The sequence below is a fragment of the Elephantulus edwardii genome, unplaced genomic scaffold (assembly GCF_000299155.1).
Source record: "Elephantulus edwardii isolate Elephantulus edwardi_28Jun2011 unplaced genomic scaffold, EleEdw1.0 scaffold00095, whole genome shotgun sequence".
In the NCBI taxonomy this organism is placed as follows: Eukaryota; Metazoa; Chordata; class Mammalia; order Macroscelidea; family Macroscelididae; genus Elephantulus; species Elephantulus edwardii.
Genome location: NW_006399845.1, coordinates 8,604,467 through 8,632,212, shown reverse-complemented (window position 1 = coordinate 8,632,212; position 27,746 = coordinate 8,604,467). Strand labels below are relative to the sequence as shown.

At 52.6% G+C, this 27,746-nt stretch overlaps 1 protein-coding gene and 1 pseudogene across 2 annotated transcripts; both read right to left on the bottom strand.

Moving 5' to 3' along the window:
- PCDH1 (protocadherin 1) lies at window positions 1-25,159 on the bottom strand. 2 transcript variants are annotated; one of them, XM_006891126.1, is made up of 5 exons: window positions 24,980-25,159; window positions 15,077-15,939; window positions 9,005-11,200; window positions 3,400-3,619; window positions 1-1,304 (listed from the first exon to the last, which is right to left on the bottom strand). In XM_006891126.1, the coding sequence occupies exons 1-5, from the start codon at window positions 25,017-25,019 to the stop codon at window positions 910-912; spliced, it is 3,714 nt and encodes a 1,237-aa protein (XP_006891188.1). In that variant the 5' UTR covers window positions 25,020-25,159; the 3' UTR covers window positions 1-909. The 2 variants fall into 2 exon arrangements, with proteins under 2 accessions (XP_006891188.1, XP_006891189.1); XM_006891127.1 differs by lacking the exons at window positions 1-1,304; window positions 3,400-3,619; window positions 24,980-25,159 and having other exon boundaries at window positions 8,403-11,200; window positions 15,077-15,319; window positions 15,356-15,937.
- LOC102853483 overlaps window positions 25,062-27,746 on the bottom strand; it is a 21,568-nt pseudogene continuing 18,883 nt past the window's right edge.

The following is a 27,746-nucleotide window of genomic DNA, read 5'->3' as shown; positions in this document are numbered from 1 at the left end:
AAAAATTAAATAAAAGCCCAGCTCTGCTGATAGGCGAATGTTTTCCCCATCCCCACCCGCCCCCACCCCACAGTTTCCCTGGCCTGCACCCCCATCCCACCACGGCCCCCAGGGGTATTTACAACATGGAACAATAGAGGCCTGGAGTGGGGGCACTGCGGCAGGGAGGAGGGGGGCACAGGGCAGGTTCCCCCCCCCCAGAGGGGTCCCCGAAGACAACACAACATCAACAAGAAAAGTTGCAAATCAGGCAGAAATGGGGACATCATTCCAAGGTCCTTATATACAGACACTGCATGACCAGCAGGAAGGGGGCCAGATGGGACCAGGCATGGGCGCGTGGCAGGCAGGTGGGCCAGCCCAGGAGCAGTACGGGAAGACAAGACCCGCCTCACTCCCACCCCCATCCTCACCCCACCTTTGGTAACAAAAGCCCTTCACAGAGCCCCTGACAGTCAAGGGTTTCCTCTAGGAGCTCCCAAGGAGAGGGACACCCCAGTTCAACCCTACTTAAGGGCTAGAGTGGGGCATCCTATCCCGGCTCCGGTCGGCCATGTGGGAAATAATGAGTTAAAAGTGTGCTGCCCACCCTTGACTCCACCACCTGCCAAGAGCAAGGGGTGCTCACCCCTCCCTGGAAGCCGAGGGCAGGGAACCCAGTCACTGTAGAGGAGGTGGTCTCAGCTGGAGGGAGCCCAAAAAGGAATAAAGAGCTCCCATGGGCTGGAAACGAGGGACCTGGACCCAGCATGGGGGAGGTTCAGCATGGTCAGGAGGCCAGCACTCCCCCATGTAGAGTCCTGGCCAGAAAGTCCACGCTGGAGGGGGTCAGGAGTAGAGGCCCTGGAATGGACCCATCTGGGAACTGGCCAGCGGCTGGGGAAGGGGTGGCCACTGGCCAGAGGGGGCTCACAGGTAGATCTCACGCTTGGCTGTCTGGGCGGATGCCGGTGTGGCTGCGGGTGGGAAGTCCGAGGTCTGGGTCAGGGGGATTTCCTCCAAGGTGGCCGAGTCCTTGCAGGAATCATGGCTACTGTGGGAGAAGGCACTGTAGGAGGGCAGGAGGCGCACGGGGGCCGTTTTGGTGTTCCGGTCTTCCGGGGGGCTGGGGCTGCCGGCGCCCGCAGGCTCCTGCCCTCCCCGGTCCTGGTAAGGCACGAAGGTGGAGAGTTTGAGGGCGCTGTTCTTGGTCCGGCGGCTGGGAGATGACTGGCCAGGCATCCAGCACGTGTCAGAGTGGCCAAACTCGCTGCACTCCCGGGTACATGTGCCCGTCATGGCAACATCAGGCAAAGGACGCAGGTCTGCAGAGGAGAGGTGGGGAGCACAGTCATCAGGTGGGTTAGCCTTGCAAAGCTCTGCTCCACAGCACCCAGCAGGCACCTACACCCCTTGTCAGAACACTCCTTCCTGGCCACTGAGCTCTGGGACACACACCTTCGAACTCACCTCCCAGCCCATTATTCTTTGTCTCTCCCTCCCTCTCTCTTTCTCTCTCTCTTTCACACACACACATACACACAACACACACACACACACTCCATCCTTAAATAGACACATTTCCATTTTCACCCACCATTGAAATCTCTTCTCACACATCCACCAAATTTACCCTCAAGGTGCACAAACGCACAGGCATCTGCACACTGTCACCTGCCTCCAGACAGGATTAAACACGCAAATCTACACTCAAGTTAGGACTGAGGAAGCTCCCATCCTCATCTAAGAGTACAATCCCACTTTCTCTCTCTCTTTTCACAGATTAGCAAAAACACACAAACCTGCCTGGACATTTCTGTCCACAGACAAAGGTAGGCACTACCCCAGGCTTCACGATGTCCTAGAATCCTACCCCATCCAGCGCAGGGAGGCCTTGCTTTACAGCCAGGGAGGGGACGATCCTGCCTTTGTTGGGTGCTCACATACAATCACACACCCATAAACACACTCATGCAGCCCCTCCCCACCTCATTCCAACCCCTACACCTCCACCACCACCCCTGGCCTTGCCCCGGCTCCCAGCCCAGAACACCCACGGGAACAGGAGTTGGCCGCCTGACATCAGCAGTAGCCGGTGTGGTTGCTGGGCAGCAGAGTCTCCATGGGAACAGCTGGGCATGAGCACTTCCTGTCACGGCTCCCCTTTGTCCCGCCCTCATTCAGGGACGGCACCAGGCTATGACCCCCTCTGAGGGACATGAGTGATGGTAACACTGCAAGAGGCAGGGGTCCCCTGGTACCACCCACCCTAGCTTGGCCTCCAGTCAGCACAAGGTAAAGATGAGAAGGGGACAGTAGTCTCGTTAATATTCAAAGTGCCAAAACCCTCTAGCTCAGGGCTCTCTAGGAGTGAGGGCACCCAGCATGGCACGGAGCAGAGCACGGGCACTGGGTAGGCGAGGCAGGGTGCTGGGTGAGTCCCACAGACCCCAGACCCCAGAACAGCTCCCACATACCTGGCACTCCGCCTCAGGGCCTGCTCCGGCCAGCCAGCTCTGCGCGGGCACAAAAAGGACGAGATGGGCATGAGATCACGCGTGGAGGGGCAGGGTTGAGGGCGGAGGGTGCTCTGAGACCTAGGGCCCAGGAGCTTAGATTTGGGCCCTGTGCTTAAGAGGTGGGAGTGGTGCTTTTCATCTTTTTTTTTTTTTTGAGGAGGAAGACTTTGAAGGAGGTGGCAAGACAAAAGGGCAGTTCTAAGGTAGTCTTTCCATCCAAAAGGGCTTATCCTGTCCCCTCCTCCCAGGCTGCCTCGCGGGTGTTCACACAATCAGACACACACAGGCACACACATGCACATGCACACACAATCTGATAGCACATCCCAGCATCCATTCCATGCTGACCTCCCCATCGCCCCCAAACCCTTCCAAGTAAGGCCCTCCCCAGTCCTCCCAGGCTCCGCTTTCTCAGCCAAATTCTCTCCAGTGGGGAATCACCACACCAGTGTCTGAACTCTTCAGAGCATCCAGGGCTCCTCTGAACCCCCCTCCATCTCCCTTCCCAAAGTCTCTGTACTATTTATTACCAGAACCCTTCGGCCCCCCTAATATCTCCCCCACTATCCTCAAGGTCTCTGTTCCTGTGGAGGTGGTACAACGTAGTGTTGAACATAAGGGCTTTGCAGTTAAGAAACTTGGGTTTGAAGGCCTCCCCGTTCAGGCACTTTCTAGTCCTATGACTTTGGGCAAAACACTTTATATCTCTGAGACTCCTTTCTCTCCACTGTAATGTGGGAACAAGAAGATTCTCAGATCACGGAGTGGTTGTGAGGCTGGGAGCTACTCAGCAAAGGATTGCTAGTGAACCCACAATGAAGCACAATGAAAGGAGGATGTTTCTAAGCCCACTTCACCATTCGCGGGCTCCTGCTCATTTCCACCGTGCGGGCATCCTCACCGTTCTCTGGGTGCTCCATCTCGCCTATGCTGCCGTCAGGGGTGGTGCGCTCGTAGTGATCCTCAGGCAGGGCCAGGGGACCAAGCCGGGGCCCTGAGGATGACTTGCTGGATGGCGTCTCAGACTCCTCCAGGCCACTGTCGTAGTAACTGTGCTGAGATGGGTCCTGCAACTCCTGGGCCTGGCTGGTGGCCGAGAAGGTGACACGACGGTGAGGTAACTGTAGAGAGAATGTCTGTCACTGCTGGCCGGCCAGCCTGCCTCATGGACCCACCACCACAGCAGGCCCCAGCTCCAGCAGGGCCTACAACCTCAGCTTCCAGCCCCCAGGTATCAGCAGCAACCAGGAAGTGGCTCAGCCCTCTTGCACAGCACAGGCCCCCAGAAAGCACAGCCCCTGTGCTCTCAATAAAGCTAAGTCCACACACCAAAAGCCCCAACATTTTCAGAGCCCTTAGGCCATCACAGTCACCCTAATTCAGTATAATCTGCTTGTACTAGCAAAGTAATTCTAGTTCTAGTGAAGTTTTCCCAACATCAGCGTGGCCTCCTTCAATTCCAGAACACCATTAGCACAGTGTAGAACCCAGCACCAGAAGAGCAGCTACCAGCCAACTCCCTCAGTTCTAGTACAGACTCCAAACACCAGCGTAAACTTCAATGCCTAGAACAGCTACTCCCAAAGCAGTAGGCACATTCAAACAGCTCAACACCACCAGAACAGCCCCCTAATTTCTGAAAAGCATTGCCAAACTCCAGCCCTCTTCTCACCTGCTCCATTGCTATGTAACCTCCCGTTGTCCCCCTCCAAACTGGCCTCCAAACTCCTTCCCATTCCTGGTTGGTAGCTGGCAGGCAGAGTCCCCTCCCACTCAGTCTTATCTTCATTTCCCTCCAGAGAGTCCTCTGGAGGAGAAAAAGGTGGGAGGGAAGGCTAGGGGGAGGGGGAGCCAGTTAACAAACCAGGACACCTGGGGTGGGGCAGTAGAACAAAGGAAACTCCCCAGTCTTCCAGATCAGGAAACAAGAGTATCAACTTGGAGGGTGGGGCACGGAGAGGAGCTTGGGAATGAGGGGAAGGGAGGGGCTCCATCCACCAGGGAGCAGAAAGGTTGGCCTCCAATGGAGACTCCTAGGAAATAGGAAGGAGCTCCTGGGAAGAGACACTCAATGAGAGGATGGCTAGGAAGCTTGGACCCAGGCTGGAGGTGCCGTAGTGGTACTCCCAGCCAGCAGCCCCGTCTGTCTGCCATGGGTTAACAATCATCCCAGGAACCTGGCAACCTTAGCTTGGCACTTGGCACAATCAGTCAGCCACCCAAACACACACCTGGGAATGCCATTGGTTTTCCTCCAACCTGAAATTAGAAGTTGTGGAGGGCACAGACCCAGGGGCCCTGGAGGCCAGGGGTGGGAGCAGCATAGGCCCAGGGCCCTGTTGATGAGTCTCCAGGCTCCTCCAGCCCTCCATGGCTTTGGCAGGGCTTTGTCTTTACTTTGTAAACCTCAGCAGAGGGCAGAGCAACACTGTGAGGGCCAGCAACCACGGCTGCAGCCATGGGTGGGCTCCCCTGCCCCACTCCATAGTTCTGTGCTTGGAACTAGGGGTCCTATAGCGACTGCCACGACCTTGAAAAACATCTGAGAGCAGCATGGAAGAGAGAGCTAGCTTCCTCTCACCACCAATCAGACAAAGTCACTAATTGGAAAAACTGGCAAAGTTAAGGTTAGGAAGAAGACCTCAGGCTCCTAGAACCAAGTTCCTGCTCACTCACGAGAGGGGACTCACTTCTGACTTAGACAGTGTACTCTGCTTGTTTGGTTGTATGTTTTTCTTCTTTCACGAATAAACCTGTTACTGTTCACCTTGTGAGGATCTGTCTGTGACAACCTTCCCAGAGACAACTTGCTAGTCCTCTCCAAGGCATTAGGTACAGGTGCAGGAACCTAACAAATACAAAGGATGATGATGGCCTGGAGAGGTGGTGCCTAGGTTTGCAGAAACACCATTCTGATACCCCCATAACAATCTTCAACCTCACTCAAGGCAACTAAGTTGGGAGGGTGTCAGGATAGGAAATATTTGAACTGGCAGGCAGGCAGTCTGGAACTGCTTCACTACCATAGCTTCCTTCCCGTATTCAGGAGTAGGTAAGTCAGCTTGGGTCCATGTAAGAAACAAAAACACTTTAGAGCCCAGGTGATAACAAGTAAGATCTCAAATATGGACCTGACCATTAGAAAGGGGCGTATTCTCACTGAGGAGTGAACAGGCTCCTGGATGGACCTGGAAGGCACAGGAGACTCTGGGTAGTGATGCTTCTTTTTCTTCTTTCAAGGCCCCAGCAGGCCCCAGCCCTCCTGCAGAGCGCACACTTGGCCATTAAGGGCTCCAGCTCCAGTCCTGCCACCTCAGGCAAATCATTCAGTCTTTTTTTTCTAAGTCTTTTCTGTTAAATGGAATATTAGGCTACACTTGATGCTAGACATTGCCTATAATTCTACATCAAATCTTAAAAGCTCAGCTCTAAAATCACAACTCTAGTTCTGAAATTCTAAATTCTATACATTTCCTAAATAACTTCCAAGTCTTCACTGACCCTTCAAGTTCCAAATTCTTTTTTGTTCATCAGTTTCTGCATGGTCAATGAGCTCATCACTATCTCTGAGAATCGTAGTAGTTTTCCCCTCATTGCCCATTCTTGACCCAAGTTCAGCCAAATCCCTCCACTCACCATTCTTGTTACCACCTTCATACAAAACTTAAAAGGCTCAAACCTAGACCATCATCCCTAGATCCTCTGAATTCATCACCTTTGCGAACTCTCTTAAAACTCAGATCACAAAAAAAAAAAAAAAATCAAGAGCTTTTAAGAGCTCTTACTTTCTTTTGGCAAGGCATCCATGCCCTCTACAACCTAGATCCAGTTCTTTCCTGACTTCAGCTCTACTACACTCTTCACTCCAGCCAGAACATACTCCTGCAGCCCTTTCTCTGCCTCCAACCTCCAATGTGGACAAATCCACTCCGGCCTCAGCCCTTTCACTCACAGAAATACCCTCCCACTTTACTGAGGGAATGGCTTAAGTTTCACATCCTCCTCCCAGAGTGTCACCTCATGACCTGTGGTTCTCACACTGTGCCCTGCAAAGAAGGGGTCATTTGGAAAACTCTAGATTATACAATGTTTAATAGGTTCTTCATTGGGTTTTCTTTTTTTTTTTTCAGAACTCTACAGAGGCTTTAGTAAGCAGTGATGGTGCCTTTCCCAAGAGGGCTAGCCTCCTGCCAAAACTAATGTAATCATGGAACTCTTTTTTATATAGCATATTGGATAATAGCAGACTCTGGAACCCAGATTTCCTGATGCTGTGCTTGAATTCTGGTCCAAGTTTTCACTTCTGTAAAATGAGTATTGTAATGACCAACAAAAAGTTATGAGTTAATGAATTGCTTCAGCTAAAGTGCTGAGCTGGTACCTTGCAACTAGTAATGACTCAAATAATAAAAGTGAGGAGCTGTAGTAGTCTCAGGGAACAATTTGAGAAAACCTTTACAATGGCACTCTTTTCACTTGACACTTAGATACTCAGCTGGCTCATCTTTTCACTTCTACTTTTTGTGAAAAGTAGAATTATTTTTTCCTTCAAGGTCTAGTAGCATGCTGAGCACAGTAGGAACATGGCCTGTGTGTTTTGATGATGACAACAGGTGTTGTGGACTGGATGGGTCCCAAACACTGAATAAGATACTCAATGTGGCTCTGTTGATGGGTTAGACTCATTTGGGTAAGGGGGGAAAAAATCCCTTAGACTCTGGGAAAGAAAATGATCAAGGAACTACAGTACAGAGTAGGTAAGAGGAGGAGGAGGCAGAGGTGATAAGGCTCAGATGAGAAAGCAAGAATAGGAGGCCAGGAGTTGCTGGAGGTCTCCCATGAGATGTCCAGAAGAAATGAGATATTACTAGCCCTCACTTCCCCACACCTGCTCCTCCTAAGCCCCTAGAAATTCTTATTTGGGGGTACCCCAAGGCATTAGGGAATTTGTGGATATAATCGGAGGAGGAAGCTGGCGCCTTGGACCTCCTGGGAGTGTCTCAAGCCTCTTCAGTCACCATGGAGATGGGTTGCCTCTGGCCTCAGAGACTCCTCCAGGACCTGAGGCCTCTCACCCAGGCTTTAGCCCCAATACCTCCTCCCTGACATAGCCAGAGATAGGGCAGACCAGGAAAGCAGAAGTGAGAGATGGAGAGAGAGAGAGAGTCAGCAGCTTAGGGTGGTCAGAATAAGGAGCTAAAGGAAGGGTGGGAGGTAGCAATAGAAGGAGCATGAAGAACTGGGGTCCCTTAGCCCCAGTAGGCAAGGAGCATCCTAAGAGTCAGAGATGACGAACAGGTCCATTCATAGAATCTGAGAACCCTCACCCTTTTCCCTGGACCAATCTATCCAGGTAGCCAGGCTGGTGATCATGGTGGGGAGACAGGGCAGGGCCAGCTAATTGTTGGGTGTTGAGTGGGAAAGGGACTTAGGGGAAGATCTTGCCCCAAGGGAAGGTAATTGGTATAATCGGGAGGTTCTCTATCTTCTCCTGAGGCAGGCAGGCTGAACTCCACCCTCACCAGGAGCTCTGGTTTGAGGTCTGTCAGGGGCAGCTCAATTAGGCAGGTTGGAGACATCAAGTCTCAGAATGCAGAGAAAGGACAGGGCTTGGGCACAGCCTCCTCACCTGCTCTTCATTCTTAGGCAGAGTCTCTTGCTGTGGGGCACAGGGACAGGGGTCAGACACTTTCATTTGAAGTTTAGTCAGAGGGCACTTTCCTCAGATGTGGTCATGGGGGTGGATGAGGAGATGGGAAGTTAAGGTTGAGGTGGAGTGGACAGATCTAGGATGTGGGAGGGAAGGGACAAGAAGTGATGGGAAAGCTGAGGTAAGACAAAGGGCTGTTTCCAGTCTCTCTCACTCCATCCCTCAGTTCCAGGAAAATAAGAAACAAAAACTCAAAAAATAGAGAACTTTATTGTCAGAGAAAAGTTTAGGGGCTGGAGCCCAGCCCCAGGAACCTGGAGTTGGGGAAGAGGTTAATAATACACAATACACAGAAAAGGCACAGATGGGGAGCTTCTTGCTCCCTGACAAACTCCCCACCCAGCTCCCTACCAGGACCTTGTTTTTCCTCTTAAGAAGCACCTATGGTCAGTCTCAAATAGAGACCCAGATTAGACTTTTCTCCTGTTTCCCTCCCACTTCTACTTCTACCCCCTTGTGCTCACCTGCCTATCAGCCCTCACTCTAAGACTCAGCAGCTAGTCAAGGTCCCAGGGTCTGACACGTCACAGGCCTTTGTCCAATGGGTCAGAGATTGGGAGAGAATGTGGAGCAGGGTGGGAACCCAGAGCACACCCTCCCTCAGGTTTTACTCAATCTGATCCTCTGTGCCTGGGTAAGGCCAGAGGGTCAGAACTATGGTCTTCCTCCTACATGGGCGCCTGAACACAGAAGGCACAACACAGCTGCCCCTTCACTCCCACACCTCAGTCCAGATGGCCCCATGGTAGGGGTGGGGTGGGGGTCGGGGTGTGCTGAGCCGCAAGGGTTGGCCTACCTGCTTGCTGGGGTATTTAGGGGGATTGGTGCGGTAGCTGTAGTCGGAGTACTGTTCGGAGCCCGTGGACGTGGTGTCCCCGGTGCCCACAAATGTGTTGGCAGGTGGCAGGTCCTGCACCACCTGGTGCTTCTTGGAGGCTGAGGGCGACTGGGGCTGCAGCTGGATGGAGGGCAGTGGGGAGTTGGAGCGGTAGTGGCGGCCCAGGTCCGGGCTGCCTGGTGGGTAGTTGAGGGGCAGGTGGATGCGGGGGCTGTCCCCGGGGGCATCACTCATCAGGTTGAACTTGAGGGATTTCTGCAGCCCGGACTCCTCCTCATCCTCCACCGGCTTGACGGGCTTTGGAGATTTGCTCTTCTTGCCTTTGCTTTTGTTGCCTTTGGAGGCTTTGCCACTGGGTTTGGGGGCATACAGGTCCTTGGTCTCCTTCTTACCAGCCTGGTAGCCACTCTTGGCCTCCCGCTGTCGGCAGTAACGCACAAGCACTGCGAGGGCAATGAGCAAGGCCACAGCCACAACACCAGCCACCACCCCAAAGAGGATGTTGCCTCGCTGCTTGGAGCGTTCGTACTCCGGATCCCCAGCAATGTCGATATCCAGGGGAGTGTCTAGGCTGTGGCCCAGCAGAGTCTCCAATAATGTGCGGTTGGCCAGGGTCTCATTGACATAAAGGTGGACCAGGGCAGTGCCGTAGCGTGGGGGCTTGCCACGGTCACTGACTTTCACCACCAGGCGGTGCAGCCCATGGTGACGCCGCTCAATCTCCTTCTCCAGGGTGATGGCACCTGAACGTGGCCCAATCTGGAAGAGGCCGTAAGGGTTACCACCAGCAATGCTGTAGGTCAGCTCAGCATTGACACCAGAGTCAATGTCCTCGGCTGTCACCTGGCTGACTGTTTCCCCAAGATGTGTCTGGGGAGTCAGCAGCCGGTGGGAGGTGTTGGAAGGGGCTGTGATAAAGGGCGCATTGTCATTCTCATCCAGCACATTGATGGTGACACCAACATAAGCAGAGCGAGGTGGGACGCCCCCATCCACTGCCTTCAGCTGGAAAGTGTAGGTGCTCTGCTGTTCGCGATCGAAGCTCAGACTGGAGAGGATGGTGCCTGTGCCGTTCTGGATAACAAAGTCGCCATTGTCTTGCTCCACAGAGAGCTGCACCCGAGCATTTTCTCCTTTGTCCCCATCAATGACAGTCACCATGCCTACTGGACTCAGTGCCGGCATGTTCTCCATCACTGAGAAGTTGTAACCACTTAGCATAAATTTGGGGTCATTGTCATTGCAATCCAGCACATTGACAAGGACAGTGGCTGTGCCCTGCAAGCTAGGGCTGCCCCGGTCAGCCGCTACCACCTTCAACTCATAGCTGTCCCGCTGTTCCCGATCGAGAGATGTCTTCACCCGGATCTCTCCAGTTTCAGGGGAGATGGTGAAGAGGCCCTTGGCAGCCGGCTCAGGCTCCAGAGAGTAGACCAGCTCAGCATTGGAGCCAGAGTCAGCATCACTGGCAGTGACCTCAGTGACTATCTCGCCAGGCTTGTTATTTTCCGGGAAGGCCACCTCAGTGATGCTCTGGGTGAAGACAGGCGCATTGTCATTGACATCTACCACTTGCACCTTCAAAGAATTAGTGCTGGAGAGTGGGGGGTTGCCGGAGTCCACAGCCACAATTTCTATGGTGTAGTCTTTGACCTTTTCATAATCGAGTGGGGTGGTGGTCTGCAGGAAGTACTTCTTCTTGCTGTCACTGCCCGTCTCACTAGCCTGGCGCAGCTGGAAGGGCACATCACCTGCCACCACACAGGTGACAGCTGCATTTTCTCCCTCGTCTCGGTCAGACACTTGCACCAGGGCCACCGCAGTCTCTTCTGCCACGTCTTCTGAGATGTTAGCCATCCCGTCCTGATGCGTTACCAGCCCTATGCCCCGGATCTCAATGGTGGGCGCGTTGTCGTTCATGTCCTTCACAGTAACAACCACTTGGGCACGGGCACTCTTGGGGTTGGCACCCCGGTCCTTGGCAAGGACTGAGAAGCGCAGGGTGCTTAGGTCCTCGCGGTCCACGGGACCCTGCACAGTAATTAGTCCGGTGTTCCTATCCAGTCGCAGAAGGCGCCTCACGACTTCAGGTGCCTGGTGGAATGTGTAGTCGATCTCTGCATTGGCACCTTGGTCCGAGTCATTGGCCTTCACCTACAGGGCAAGGAAAAAATACAAAGAAAACAGGGATGGCTTAGTCCATGGTACGATGTACTGCTGTTTCCAATGAACATGTTGCTATATGGTACCATCAAGTCAGAACAGACTCAAAGTTAATCCTCCAGTGGGTTTTCAGAGGCAATAAACTGTGTGGGAGGAAACTGTCCATCATTTCTCCATTGAGCAGCTAGTAGATTCAAACCACATGCCTTAGGCTTAGCAGTGCAACTCTTTACCACTAAGCCTCCAGAGCTTCCTAATGAGCATAGGAGATATACCTAATTGAGAATGTTGTTATGTACCATCGAGTCGGAACCAACCCATAGCTAACCCTCTAGTGGATTTTCAGAGGCAGTTAATCGCAGGAGAGAAGACCACCCATCCTTCTCCCACGGAGTAGCTGGCAGATTTGAGCTGTGTGTCTTTGGGACTGCAGTGCAGATTCTTACCACTAGGCCACCAGAGCTCTTGCTGAGAATATGGTACTTTTAATAAAAGTAGAATAATAATAAAAAGGGCAATCTTTTCTCAATCCTAACACTCTGACAGATATTACACATCTATCTTCTGAAGAATTCATATGCAGCCTGTGAATCCTCAACAGTACTACAGGTGATTATAGCAAATGGGACAGGACTAACTTAAAATCTAGCTGTCATTCCTAAAACTGCTCCCCCAAATCCTGACACAAAGATATAACCACACAAAATTAGTCACTAGGGAAGCCCTTCCATCCCATTAAACAGGTCTTCAATCCTACTAAAGAAATGGAAAGGTGTGAGCAGCGTGATGGTGTGTTTGTATATGTATGCAAGTATGTGTACACACAAGAACACATGTGTATGTGTAGCTGTATAAGAAAGTTCATGCGTATGTGTGTACATACGAGTGGAGAACCATGTTCACCTCGAGGCCACAAGTGAGGGGCATTTCTTCTGACAGTAGCCAGGTAGAGATGTGGGTCAAAGGGAGTCCACCTGCCAGGCAGAGGCCCCATCCACAACTCTGTCAAACCGGGGAAACCTGTTTCAGCAGCTCCTTCCCCTCCCGCCTGGTACTGGCTTGGCGAGGCACCAACAGGCACCAACATGAGGAATCCGGCCCAAGCCTGCGGCCAGGAGGGAGGGGCTGGTGCAGGCCACAGAGCCGGCTGGCAGCGGGCTGGGCTCTCAGCATCAAACAATGAACTGTCTGTCCCTTTGCAGTGGGCACGCCCTCCCACGCCAATGCCGACGCGCACTAGGCCCAACTGTATACACAAACATGGGTGGTAATGTGGCAATAGAAGCCAGGTGGGAATGACCATGAGATACAGGGGTCAGATGGAAACATGAAGGCTAGAGTTAAGGGCACAGAGAGACAGAATGCAACAACTGTGGCACTGGAGGGAAGATGGGCAGGTAAAATTTGACAGTCTTTGAGCAGCAAAACAAGAGTCTTGTGTTCATGTCCCAACTCTATCATTTCTTAACTAAGTACATGACCCTGAGTCAGCTAGTTAACCTTCCCAAACTTCGGTCTACAAATAGCAGTATGTTATTTGTACAGAGGACAATAGCATTATGCACTATGCAGGTTTGTGGTGATGAGTAAATGGCTAATATATGTAAAAATGCCCTACCATGCCTGGTACAAGGAAAACCAAAAATCTCAATGCTGTTGAGTTGATTCTGATTCACAGTGAAACTCTAGGATAGAGCAGAGTTGCCAATAGGGTGGTATCCGAGGCTGACATTATGGAAGCAGTTTGTTGTATCTTTCTCCCACAGAGCACTGACGTCCCTGGGTGGTGCTTCCAGTTAACACTACTCACGGGCACCTCTGAAGAAAGGCCTGGCAATCTACTAAAAAAACAAAACACAGACAAAAAACAACCCACCAAAAAACCAAAAACCAATCCAAAAAACACACCACATACAAAAACCAACCAAACCAGCCTTTGAAAATCCTACAGAACAGACTCAATGATAGCTGGTAAGATTTAGAGTTCATCCACCCTCCTAATCTGTCTCTGAAAATTGGTAAAAACATACAGTTGGGCACTTAGAAGGTCCTTAAGTCCTCTCTCCTTTCCCTTGGGAAGATCTTTTCTACAACAGAGATCTCTGGGCTGTTCCCCACCTACCCTTCTCTCTGCTTACACCTGTGTCAAACCCTGAGGACTTTTCCTCTCTTCCCCATCTCTACCACTGTCTATTTTTCCAGTTTTGTCATTCACACTACCTGCCTCATTTGCCGCTCTACCTTCTTTTGTCTCTGTCTATGACTCTTAGTTTCTATCTGTTTAATCCCATCCTGGCTCAATTCTGTCGGTGCCTCTGCTCTCTCGGATCCTGTCCTTCAGGTCGTATCAGTCTTCAGCCTCATCTAGGCCCTAATCCCCTGTTTCACTTCACTTCACATCAAGATCATGTAGCTGGTTGTTGTTCTTGTTGATTGCTGTAGAGTCGAGCACGACTCATAGCGACCCTATGAACAAAAGACCTGAAGCCTTTCTATAACTATCATTGTTTCTCAAAGTTCATAGAGCACATACATTCTAAGAACAGGCAAGTGGAGATAGCTATGGTAGGATTTGGACTCATCAGCTCAGCTCTGTGATAACAGGCAAATTTCTTAATTGTCATGGGCTCAGTTTCCCGTTTGTTAGAATGGGATATAACTTAACTGAATCATGTAGACGACATGACATAATACAACAAATGTGTTCAGAATAGTACCTGGAACCTAGGCAATTGTTGCCCTTGTCTTCCCTGGTCTTTTCTCCAGGTCCCAGGCCCCAGCCTCTTAAAAGGAGCCTGAAAGTCCTACCCATACCCTCTATCAGCTTTAGCATCCAAGATACATAGTTTCCCAAGACAGGTAACGGTGTCCAGGATAGGCTGAGCCCTCCTCTGCTCCTGCACATCAAAGACAGAGGCAGCTTGAGCCCATGGGGAAGGAGAAGGAGCAGGGGCTGGCAGGAGGCCAGTGTCAGATGACAGCGGGAGATACACCCACCCACCTGTCTGCAGGGACGCTTTCTTTGCTCCCTCCCAGGCCCCATCCCCACCAAGCTGCCCAACCCCTGGGGCAGTTCCCATAGAGGGGTGCTGAGAACTTCTACCGAGAGGTAACTGGCCCCCACATTGCACCAAACATCTCATACTCATGAGCGCTCTAGGGCTTAGGGAGGAGATATCTGAAAATAGTTTTCTAGAACTCCTGGCTAAAATGGTCTCGTGACTTTGTCAGAGAGTGATAAAATGAAGCCTGACTGCCACTTTAAGGAAAAATATCATCATCTGGCTAAAGGAAAACTCCCCCTAGTTGAGAAGATATTTTCATCTCTGAAGATTCTATTTGGATAAAGGTGATTGCCTGGCTCCAACTCACTTGGCTACAGGAGAAAGCTCATTTGCCCTGGGAAGGGGTTTCACTTCAACAAGTCATTCTGCTTTGTAACTAGTTACCCTCCATTGGTTAGATATCCAAGGCTGTAAATCTTTATCAGGAGATAAAGAGACTGCCTATCTTTCCTCCTTGTGGCGACTGGTGGTTTCGAATTGACAGAGAGGCAGTTATCTGGTTAACAGTGTAAGATGCTATATGGACTACACAACCAGAGCTCTTTCTCAGAGGTTTTTCCAAATTAAGCCTGCCTTAGGAGGGGAGGTTGCTGTTGACATGCTATGCCATTGCCAACCAAGTTAACTTAGCTTGATAAAACAAAAACAAGCTTGACAGAGGGAAATAATACTACCTGCTAGGGACTGAGTGCTTGGGAATGGGGGTTTTGCAAAATCTTGCCTGGTGAGGCTAGGAAAAGAGACCTCTTACTCTATTTTCTAAAGATGGGCCACCATGAGAGCTGGATGATGGGCCTCTCACCTGGATGACCGAATGGCCTATGGGGCTATTCTCAGACAGCTCAGCCTCATAGGAAGGACGCTCGAACTTGGGGGCGTTGTCATTGGTGTCAAGCACTGTGACACGCAGCAGGGCACTGCTGGCTCGCGGGGGACTGCCACCATCCTGCACTTTAATGGTGAGGTCATAGGAGTCCCAACGCTCCCGATCCAGGTTGCCCATCACAATGAGCTGTGGCTGCTTCTCCTCCTGGTCCTCTGCTACCTGCAGCCCAAACAGCTCCTGGGCCTCAGGCCCAGCCTGAAGCTCATAGGATGCCACCCCATTGGGGCCGGCATCCCGGTCCGTGGCCAAGGGAATGGGGAAGAGAGAGCCGATGTTGGTGTTCTCTGGGATGGCCAGTGTGATGACAGGCGAGGCGAAGTTGGGTGTATTGTCATTGATGTCCTGCACCTCGATCTGGCCTTCAAGCAGCCTGGGGCTGCCGTTCTGCACTAAGTCCGTGATGGACACCTCAAACTCCAAGATGCAGGGCTCACCAGGGAGCTGGTTCTGGCACTCTCGGAGCCCCTCTCGGTCGATAGAGGTCTCAGTGGTGAAGATGTCACCTGTCTTGCCATCCACTCGCAGGTATGGGGCGCCTACTTCTAATTTATACAGGTGACCCACATCTGGAAAACCGTAGTCAGCTGCGAGGCTCCCAATGAGGGTGTTGGGTGGCTGTTCCTCCGGCACCTTATACACGACCCGAGTGGCATGGCCTGGGGTTGGAACCAGCAAGAGCAGCAGTGCCAGCAGCATGGGGGGCAGCAGCCATCGTTGCCCCCCAGGCCCTGGGCTGGGCCTCGGGGGCCCCATCCTGGTAGGCTTCAGAGTCAGGAGCGCTGCAAGAGGAAAGAAGCCAGATGGAAGCTGTCAGCCAGAGAAGGAACCCAGCCCTGAGGACTCCCACAGCCGCCCCCCACTCTCCCACCTGGAAACTAGTCTTCCACAGAGAGCTCAGTCCCAGTCCGCACCCCAGAACCCTGCGTCTTACCCACACCCAGGTGTAGCAGTTGTGTCTGCCCCAGCTGGAGGAGCTGGTAAGAGGCCCGGAACAGGCCCTGAGTGGCTCCTGCCCAGGGAACGCCCTCACCCACCTGAAGTTCCCTCAGTCCCAGCTCCCTCCCTCCTTCTCTGTTCTCTGGGTGCTTTGCCCAACACCTCCTTCTCACCAGCATCCCGCCTTAGTCACCCATGGTAATTACCATGATACTGAGATAGGAAAAGAGCAAGTGAGAGAGTGAGGCCTGGAGCCCCCTCAGTGGGAGCAAATGGTAGGACAGACACATAAATGCTCCCTTCCATTCTCCAGACCCCAGGATTATTACTGCCCACACTGACTCCAGGATCATTATTGCCCACACCAGGTCCTCTCCAGTTGGCTGGAGGGAAAGGAGAGGATGGCTCATTTCTTTCCCTTCAGAGACAGCAAGTTAGTATATGTGTGTAGCTGGTGGTGTATGAAGCCTCAAATCCCTGACAACAACTAATCACAATGCCCAGTGTTTTCCATTCCCATAAAAGGCCAACATGGACTGGTTACCAAGCAAGGGTTGTAAAGCTGGTGAAAGCTGAGCAATAGCTATTGGTTCTTCCTGACTGCACAACCGCAAACACACACCCCCAAGAGTGTGCAGTGTGCTCAAACAGTTCCCAAGGTACCTTCCCCACTCCCTCCTCTACTTCTGAGGGGAGGGAAGGCACGGAAAGGAAACAGATCAAGACAGTGGATAGGACTGTGACTGGCCCTGGAACTGGCCCTAGGAGCTGCCCTGGCATGTCCTTAGCAACTAAGAGCCCATCAGGTCTAACTGGGACAGCTGCCAATGACACCACCAGTCTTTCTTTGCCTGCCCACTCCCTGCACCCCTCCTCACATACCCTCTGGTCTCTTGATTAACATCTGGTTCCTATATGACTTCTGTTCCTACACACATCTGGCCCTTCCCTCCCTTCTCTAATCAGGTTCAGTCTCATCTCACCTCTTACTCTCCTAGTCCATCTGAATCATCCTAACTAGAGCCGTTCAGTGTTCTAGCCAATCACCAGCAACACCCTCCCATCACCACAGCAACAACTTCTTCCATCCCATCTCCTCAGCTTGGAGGCACTGCATTTGTAGATCCCAACCAGACTTGCCAGCTCTTGTCCTAATCTTGACTCTGGTTCTCGCCAAGGAAATCAAGGCCAGCCTCTCTACTTACTTTCAAGAGGGAAGCTCATGCTGTCTCTTTTCGCCACCTCTCCACTTGCACCTGAAATTTCTGTTGTCGGCCACACCTACCCATTGAAGGCAGGCTACAGTCCCCCATGAAGCCTTCCCAGGCTGCAAGCCCACAGTGACCTCTTCTTCCTCCAACTCAGAGCCACTTATTGTCTGACCTAGTCCTGAGGCAATGAATCACCAGGCGCCTTCAACATGACACGCCTGTGTTGTTCAACTCCAATATTGTACACCTTTTCCTGTGTTCTCTCCAGGCAGACACCAAGCCTCCTAAAGGAAGGGGGCAGGGCTCCTAACATTCATCCACTGACCCCAAGCAATGCACTTTCACAGAGCAGGGCACACTGTGGGTGCTCATTCATGGACTCAACAAATGCTTTTTGGGTACTCCCTGTGTACCAAGCGCTGTCATGGGCACTGGGGACAGTAGTAAATGAGACAGACTGTGCTGCCAACCCAAAGGCAGACAGTTCGAATCCACCAGCTGATCCTCTAGAGAAGGATAAGCAATCTCCTCTCATGTAATTTCCTGCCTCTGAAAATCCACTGGATGGTGAGCTGTGAGTCAGTTCCAACTTGAAGGTACACAACACAACAACAATCTGCCATTCTGGAGCTGAAAGTAGTTCTCACCCAGTGACCATCAATTTCCTGTACTTGTTTCTCTGTGTCCTTGACACGCAGCAGAGTTTAAGAAGAGTGGAGAAGATAATCATATTAGGCAATCTAGGGGAATCTTAGCTGCCTACTTCCCGGTAACACGGCCTTGAACAAATGATTTGGAACCTCACTTTCTTCATCTGTAAAACGGGATAATACTACTTATTTTTTAGTGAGTTTTGTTTATGTGGGTTACATGCCCACACTGTGGGTACCCAATAAATGATGCCTTTTCAAAGTAGTTAGCACAGTTGTAATTAGGTAGCTATTTGGAAATAATTTGTTAATTGTCTCCCTTTCCTGCAGGACTATGAGCAGGAGAGCAGGGCAGCTTAGGCCTCATTAACTCCTGCGTTCGCAGAACCTAATAACGTCTCAACTCAGTGCTGTACAGTCTGAACCCCGACTCCTAGCTGACTCCTCCAGTGGGTTTTCGAGGGTGTAAGTCAAATGAGAGGAGACTGCTCATTTTGTTTCCTCAGAGCCACAGGCATCCGGATTTGAACCACCGGAGAACTGCTGCCTTTGGATTTGCAGCACAACTCCCCTGGAGCTGCTGATTCCTGCATCCTCCGGACAGAGCACGGGGCCTGGCACAGTAGCACTGAATATGATTTCAGAACATGTGTCTCCTATCTAGCACATATTTTGTGGTCACTTATGTTCTTTTGTATGATTCCCCTTTCCTGCTGAGGGCTCAGTGTAAGCCTTCTTCTTCCTTTTGGATATGGCGTAGACTATTTGCAAACACTCATTGGATAACAGTAGATTTAAGTTATATTTCTCCCCCTCCAAACACCCTTCCTCTCTTACTTACTGTCCTTACACCAGGTCCCAACACAGTCTCCTCCCACTTCCACCTCACCACTAAAGTACTTTTTTGTGTGTTTAGTCTCTTATCAGATTAGTATGTATGTTTGTTCCTGCTGGCAATCTTAATCTCTTTAAAGGTAGGATGAATTTATCTGATGCCCTTTGTATCTACTCTCCAACCACTTCCCGCTACCTGCTAGGGCCTGCATAAGGAATCTTCCTAACAATTCAAGCCTCAAACCAAATACTCCCATCCTAACCCCAGAACAGTCGCCAAAGAACCTCTTTCCTTTGAAGGAACTAACTGTATCTTGCTACCCTTGTCCTTTTCACCCAATGGATTGTCGTGCTCACCAATTCAGGGAGCAAGTCAAGAGTTAAGTGAGAAGTCCATAGGAATTACTCTAAACCTGGGAAAGAGAAGAAATGGGGTGGGTGTGTGTGTGTATGTGTGTGTGTGTGAGAGAGAGAGAGAGAGAGAGAGAGAGAGACAGACAGACACACTGCTTGCCTCTCTGCACTCTCTCCAGTTCAGGGATTTTCCATCACATCTCCCTTTCTCCATCCCTGAAGAAGAACATTGTGCTTGGTAAAATAGAGGGTTAGTGAAAAAGAGGAAGGTCCTTGGCTAGATGGGCTGACACAGTGGCTACAACAATAGGCTTAAGCACATCAGCAATCGTGAGGATGAGATGGGTACAGGCAGTATTTCATTATGTCATACACAGGGTCACTATGAGAATGGATTTGATGGCAGCTAGGCAATCCCCTCCCATTCTATTTACTGCCTCTGAAAATCCATGCGAGGGTTAGCTATGGGTCAGTTCTGACTTGACGTACTCAACACAACAACATAGTGAATGTAGCAATAAGCTCAAGTACGTCAGAAATTAGGAGGGTGGCACAGGAAAGGACAGGGTTCAGATCTGCTGTTGATAGGGTAGCTGAGTACTACTTGACTGGATGGCATCTAATTACAACAACAATAGCCCCTTCAAGAATTTTAGGAAAACATGGAGCAAAATTTTCCAAGAAAAATGATGACTCAAATGTTAGTTTGGTGGAGTCAGGGTGACTGCAATGTGTGACAACTCAAGATTAAGCTTCCACCTCAGGGTCACAGCCTAGTGGCCCAAGTTCTTCACAGCTTCTTGAGAACCTTCCACCTCAATCCAACCCACATTACCTTCTCTCTCTCTCTCCCCTGCCCCACCCCCTTAGGAAAAATCCCTCAGCAAGAGTCAGGGAGGAATTGTAATATCTAATTTACAGTTGGAAAGCAAAGTGTGTGTGTGGAGTGTACTGAGAGGTGGAAAAATTAGGATCAAGTGGGATGAGGAGTGCCCAGAGGTGAAGGAAGCATTGAAGCAGGATTCGGTTCTATAGTACCTGGAGAACTCCTTTAAAATAAAGATTCTTTTCCCCCACCCCATCCTTAGGAATTTTGATTCAGGGACCAAACATCTCAGACAACTGTGATGTAGGTGGTCTGGGATCATCAGGGAATCCTATAAACAGCACACGAACATCTGACCCTATCCTGTGCTGGCTGTCCCATCTCTGTCATGCTCAAGCTCCCATGAGGTTCTGCAAACTCTGCTGTCATTACCATTTTCATCACCAGTCACCTAACACCAACATTTTACTCATGTGTGGCTAGGCATTCCACATACATTATCTCATTGAATCTTCCCTAACCTTCTGGAAAGGGTATTATTTATTTTGCCTGTCTCCTTATTGCTGATGACAAAACTGAGGTCCAGAAAGAATAAATAGAAGCAGTAACGTAATAGATAAGATTTGAGACATAAGAACGTCTCTTTTGCATCCCAGAGTCTGGTGGCATGTGGGGTGGGGAAACAACAGAAAGCATCCTGTTTGCTGAGCCCTGCTTCCTGATACCATCGTAGGCTTGCCACCCTGTCAGGTTAAGGAGGAAAAGGGGAGGAGAAGGCCCAGGGTTCAGGGACCAGGACCTGAGGCTCACCACAGGTGCAGAGATATGAGTCAGGGTGACAGGGAGTGGCAGAGGTGGTGAAGTACCTCATCCCTGCCCCCACCATCTCTTGGACTTTGTCCCAGGCAGTTGGTTATTGGAAGTCGTCAGTCCTAGCTGGTCGCCTTTGAAGTGATTAGTACCTTATCTGCCTTCCCCATTTCTGGCTGCCTTCTTGTTAAAGGTGCCTCTGCCTGCTGACTGCCCAAGTGCCTGAGAAACTAGGGTCTTAGTAGGGACAGGGACCCACCTCCCCCTGGGCCTGAAGACTAGAGGCCGAGCCAAGAGGGCTGTGGGGGTGAAGTGTGAGGGGCAGAGTTCCCTCTGGTGGGGAGAAACCCCATCTAGGTCAGCTGCTAGGAAGGCACAAGGACCTATGAAAGCTCATAGAAAGCTTTCATTTCCAGCCTACCTCGGAAAGCAGGATTCACCTGCTGCTCAATGCCCCGGCCAGAGAACACACAGAGGCGGCCAGCACTGTCCAAGTGACCAGGTCAGCTGAGGCCCCCCACCCCCGCGTTGTTACACAACTGTCACTGCTGGCACAAAACACCGAGGGACAAAGGGAATGTCTGGGAAATGAGGAAGGATAAGCAAGCGGGCTGCATGGGGTGGAGCTGTTCAGAAGCCTCCTGCAGCGAGTTAAGTGCAGCCTTCAACTCCTCACCCTCCTCTTCCTCAACCCTTTATTAGCCTCGGCAGGGCTCCCAGGCACCTGCATTCTTTAGTCAGACTGCCAGGGTTTGAACCCTTGCTCCACTACTTCCTAGCTCTGTGACCCTGGCCAACTGACTTCACCTTTCTGCATCTGTTTCCACAATGTGGAATGTAAATATAGTAAAGCCTGTCCCTTGACTTTTTTTGGGGGGGCTTCCCCCCCCTCCAATGGAGGAAATGAGAGTCAATGTATCTAAAGTCTTTTATATTGTAACACACACAAATACACATACATATATAGGAAACTCTGGTGGCCTAGTTGTAAGAAGCTGCCTTACAATCCCAAAGGCTCACAGTTTGAACCCACCAGCGGAGATGGATGGGCAATATCCTCTCATGAGATTTATCCTCTAGTGGCTCTGATGGTACATAACAACCACCACCACCACCACCACCACCACCATCACAACCACCACAACATACATATACATTTCCAATTACTGATTGAGGTGTTTTATTCCACCACCAGGCACATAACATAGTAGATGTTCACTGGATCAAGAATTAATAAATGAACTGTCCACAGGAAGCTCTCTGAAGGTAAAGATGGTGCGTTTCTTATTACTCTGTCCTCACACCACTCACCCTAGGCCCTGGGAGACAGTAGTAAGTTCTCAAAATGTCATTGTTGTGTACTGTCAAGTTGGAACCCACCTGTAGTTGACTCTCCAGCAGGTTTTCAAAAGCAGTAAATCGCAAGGGAGGAGACTGTCTTTCCTGAGGAGCAGCTGGTGGATTGCAACCTTTTGATTCCTTACCGCTAAATCACAGAACTCCCTCTCAGCACAAGGTGGGGTTAATCTCTATGCAGCATCCACTATCTGTGCTCCAGGCAGGGGCAGCCCCCTCTCCTTGACGTGAAGAGCCTTCTTTCCCACTTCCTTACTCTTCCAGTCTTCACCATTGTTCAGGGCTCCCTCAGGTCCTCCTCTCCTTCCAGGCCCTAGCCTGGCCCTTCCACCTACTTTCCAGCAGTTAGCTCACCATCTCCAGCCCAGCTCATCAGCCACAGCAGCAGCCCTTCTGCCAGGAGGGCACTGAGTCAGTAAGACGCCTCAGTCCAGGGGTCAGGAAGAGGAAAGCTAACTACTGCTGAAGCTGAACCCGGACTCTGGTCATCTCCAGAGGCCCCTTCTGAAAGCCCCCTGATCCCTTGATTACTCCCTATGCCTCGGTTTAGTAGAAGTTTCAATCCTTCCAGATCCCCTCACATCAAGGAAACAATACCGCCCACCCACCCCTACACACACCTCCCCCTTCACACACTCCCACACATCCCACACCTCCAGGTCGTTACAAACACCGCTGAGCGCGCCCTTCCCAGGTTCCTCCAAGAGTTGGCCCAAAGCAGGTGCTGGAAACCAACCTGTGTTTCCCGGCGTGGCTCAGCCAGCACCGCCGTGGTCGTGGGCGGCCCCCTCACACACCCAGCACACGAGGCGTGCCCCCTCCCCTGAGGACGCGGGGTGTGGGGGGCGGGAGCCGGCCACTGCTCACCGGACCGCCCCACCCCCACGCCGGCGGCGCCGGGCCTCCGGAGCCCAACGAGGACGCCTCGGCCACCGGCTGCGCGCGTCCTCAACCCCAGGGCCGCCGCGGGGAATCCCTGCTCCCCTGTGCCTCCGGCCTCAGCCCAGGGTCCCCGCCACCGGCGTCTGCGGAGCCCCGGCGCCGGGAGAGCGCGGGGAGGGGGCCGGCGCCGGAATCACAAAGCGGCCAGCCGCGCCCGGCGGGGACTTTCTCTTACAACGGACCCTCCTGCGGCGGGGAAGCGAGGATTAGGTCGCCGCACCCGGTTCTAGGGGTCTCGGCGACGATCTCAATATTTCCTCTAGAAGGACCCACAGTCTCCAACCACTGCTAGGGAAACTGAGGCCAGGAATAAAAGCTACGGAGAGACAGCTTGAGAGGGAGGGCGAGGAAGGGGTGCGACTCCATTTCGTCTGAGAGACTGCTCGGGTCCGGTTCGGCGGGCTTCTCCGCACTCTCCACTCGGGTCTGCCGCGGGGACGCGGCAGAGCCCGCCCAGGTGTGAGAAAAGGCACAGGTGTGCGGGCCCCAGGTGTGTCGGGGCCCCAGATGGTTCTGTGGATGCAGCTGTGTAGTCTGTAGGGGTCCCAGGCAGCGCCACCGGTCTGGACCCTCTGCAAAAGGCCTTGGGGCCCCGGAGTCCCGGGAGGCAGGACGGCGGGGCCTGCCAGGTTCAGTTCGTTCCGGGAAAGCCGGGCCGCAGCCGCGGGCAGAGCCCGGAGTGGGGGTGGGGGCGGCGCCGGCAGGCCAGCGAGTCCCGCCCGCCCCTGGAGCTCTCCGAGGGCCGGTATTCACAATAACAATGTCGCGATTAAGGTGGAGGGTGCTGGGTGCACGAAAAGCCAGCACAGCCTGCTCCCAGGGAAGCTAGGCCTGAAGGAATCTGGCCTTTGAGGGGGCAGGGTGTGTGTTTGTGGGTATGCGCGCTGCAGGATGTAATGTGACACTGTTGGTGTAAGGTGTAGGTGACACCCAGTGCCAGGATGTGTGAAGCAGTAGGTCTGTGTTTGGGATCGTGAGGCGCTGCTGTAGGTGCCATTTACCGTGTTAGGGTGTGTGTGTGCCATAAAGGCGTGCGCTGAGACGCTGGGTTGTGTTTGTGTGGGTGCTGTGAGGGCTGTCAGCGACAGTGTTGTGTTGTGTACCTATGTCCCCTAAGGAGTGGGTAACATAATTTATATATAAGTGTGTTCCTGAAAGGAATGTGCCTGGGCTGGGAGTGTTCATCTGGCGAGTTGTGGCTGTGGCACTGGCCCAGGAGGGCATGGGGTTGTGTTTGTGCCCATGCCGCTGAGTGTCACACCCGGCTGTGTTCTGTGGTCTCTCTGGCTATGGGTCCTGCTGTGCGTGCAGACGCTGAAGCCGATTCCGAGCTGGTGACAGAGCCCCAGTGGGCGCTGGTGTGCTGGAGGTATGTCTGTGTACACATATGCACGGATGTATGGATGCGTGTATGTATGAATGTATACACGTCCGAATCTAGCCCTCTGGGGACTGGCGGGGAGCTGGACGCGCTTGAGTGAGCCGAGCTGGTCGCCCAACAAGTGTGTGTTGTAAATGAGGGTCCTTGCCTGCGACGTCCTAGGGGAGCTCCCCCTCCTCCATGTGGGGGCCGCGCATTCCCCAAACCATCCTCCATCCGGCGCACTCTTGGAGTCTCCTAATCCTCACGGTTTGAAACGCGCCCGGATGCGGGGCGCAGAGGCTGGAGGTCCGGCTCTGCACCCCTTCCCTCGTTTAGCTCCTCACTAAGGACCTTGGAGACCGGGGTGTCCCGGCCGCAGGCCCCCACTTGGTGCTCCCCGCCGTCCCCCTCCCTACCGCGTCGAGCCTGGACAGGGTCCCCGCGGCCTCGCTTCGCTGCGCGCCCCTCCCTCAGCTCCCGCCGGCCATGGCTGCTCCCGGCTGAGAGCCACCACTGCCACCGCCGCCGGATCCTTACCCGCCTCTGGGCAGCGCCGGCCGCCGGCCCTGCTGTCCATGAGCCGCTGCCGGCCCGGGCCTGGGCTGCGGCTCTGTACGGCTCAGCAGGCTGCAGTCCGGGCTCCGGCTCCGGCTAGCTTTGGGCGCACCAGCCCCGGCGGCTTCGCGTCCGCGCCGCGCTCCCGCTCCCGGAGTGTGTGAGGCGGCGGCGGCGGCGGCGGCGGCAGAGCCAGCAGCAAGCGGAGCGCACAGCCCGGCCCGCCCCCTCCCTCCCCCTCCCTCCCGGACCGCTCGCCCGCCTCCCGCCCGCCTCCCCGCACCGCCCCCCGGCCAGGAGGTGGAGCTCCGGCACTGGTCGGTCCCGCTAGGAGGGGACCCCAGCACCTTTCTGCAGTACCGAGACCCCTTTGTGCCATCTCTCCACTGCCCACGGTCGGGAGACACAGGTCGCTCTGCCTCCTATCCTTGACTCTCCACCTTACGCTTATATTCACCTGAGTCTCTATCAGGGACCACTCCCCAACTACCCCTCATCCCATTCGAACACCTGTCCCTCACTCTGCCCTCTGGAAAGTCGAGAAAGGGAAAGTCATCTCCACCTGAGTCTTCTTCCCCTGGCACCTCATCCTCCAGCACCTACTCCTCCTTTTTCCTGCCCTGAACCCCCAGATCACTCAGAGTGGCCCTCCCTTTCCCACTGCGCTCTGGGGAAGTCCTCCCCTCCCCCTCTGGCCAAAGCCGCAGAGCGGTCAACCTCGGTGGCCGCAGCAAACTGTGGGGGTGGGGCTATGGAGGGGACCGTGGAGAAGCGTTACGGGCCCAGGATTTCCTTAGAACGAAGACCGGGGAGATATACGAATGTGAGCATGAGGTGATGCTCTTGGACTTGGTCTACGGAAGGGTCTCCCAGTCACCTGCCTCTAGGGTAAAGCTGACCTATGGTTAAACACAGTTACCAGCCACATACAGACACAGTCATACAGGTCCTTGCCTTTCGAGACTGCACAGTGTCACAACCCGTGTCACACACCCTCTCAGTGCCACACGCTGTCACACTCACACGGATTCGCACACACTGTCACACGCAGTGTCACACACTTCACTACTCACTTTCTCCCACTCAGCTTCGGCTCTCTAGCGCCATCTAGAGGTATCTAAGCAGCTTGGGAACTCCCTTCTTGCAGTGTTTACAAGCGCCTAAGTGTCCCAGTTCTATATGACCTCCAGCTTTCTGCCAGCATGGGACACAGGCAAGGTGTAATCTCACGGTGTAATCTCAAAGGCATGGAGTTCGAATCCACCAGCTGTTCCTCGGTAGAAGGATGAGCAATCTCCTCTAGATTTACCGCCTATGAAAACCCGCTGGAGGACCTGCTATAGATCAGTTTGAAGCTCGAAGGTGCATAACAAGAAGTGTCCCAGTTCTATATGACCTCTATCCAGCTTTCTGCTACCTATGGGACACAGGCAAGGTGTTCTTAAGTAAGAAAATGAGGGCGGATGTCCCCAGCAGGGCAAGGTGCTGAGTGTGGCAAGAGCCTCATTATGGGACAACAGGCTGCTGGGTCTCTGTTTGGGTAGACTTTGACTTTTCAGATGGTGTGGCTGGTAGGGAGTTTGCTGCTAGTACCTTTTGGGAGTTTAGATCCACTGGTCTCTCCATAGGAGAAAATTGGGCACTTTCCTCCCATGGGCTTTATAGTCTCTGAAAACCTGTTGGAGGGTCAGTTATGAGTTGGTTCCGACTCCAAAGTAATGAGTTGAGTGTCACTTTTTTTCCTCTGGACTCCCTGCCTTGGTGGTGTAAACGTTTAATGTATGTGCTCAACTACTAACTGAAAGAGGTCTGAGTTTACCCAAAGGCGTTTTGGGGGAAATGACTGAATTTTACCTGTCACCCTGAATTGATTACTTGTTGCTCCCGTCTCTTGGTGTCTTTCCTCTACTTCCTCCTTTGCTCATGCCTGACCTTTTTGGGAGGACACCAGCTAGGAAGGGCAAACAAAGACTATTCCAGAAAAAACTACAACTGTATTTTTCTGACCTGGAGCTTGCCTAACCCCCACCCTAATCCTCAGCCCAGGAATATCGTAGGGAATTCTGAATGGGAAAGAAGATGAGCTAAAGGGAAGGTTTGTCTTGCAAATGACCTCTCTGTCCCCTCCAAAACCGAAACCCATGCTCCAAGAAGAAAGGGAGTCAATGGCTGAGAGAAAAGAAATCTTTCGAAGAGGAGCTACCCCAGCCTCCCTGCCCCCAGCGTGTGCCTGCTTCTCACAGCAAAACACTCTCGGGTCTGCCTGCTCAGAGCCATTCAAAGACTCCTCTGTTCTCCTCACTTGCTCAGGGCTGAGAGGGATAGGCAGCCGCAGAGCTGGGCAGGAAATGCTAATCTCCCAGATGTTCTCCTTCGTCCTCCCTGCTTCAGCACCATCAAGCCCAAATCTTGCACTAAGTGCTAGGAGCAGAAGCAGGCAAGGGCAACACCAGAATGTGCCCACCTTTCTTCTCCTTGCACCCCATCCCTTCCCAGTCTGGCTGTCAAGCTGGGTTCTGTGGGTGACTTGAGCCTGGGGCAATGTAGGTATGGGGGTTGGGGTCTGGCTTTCCATGGAGGGAGGGTGAGAACTGGGAGGAGGATAGTTGGAAAGCAAGGGAGGTGACCTCTGAGAAAGAGAAGTCAGGTTCTTGACCCTATATCAAACTGGAAGGCAGTCCTAGTTGGCAAGTGAAGCATTGGGGAGAGAAACTGGTGATGTCTGAAATTCCAGCTGAGACTGAGGCCA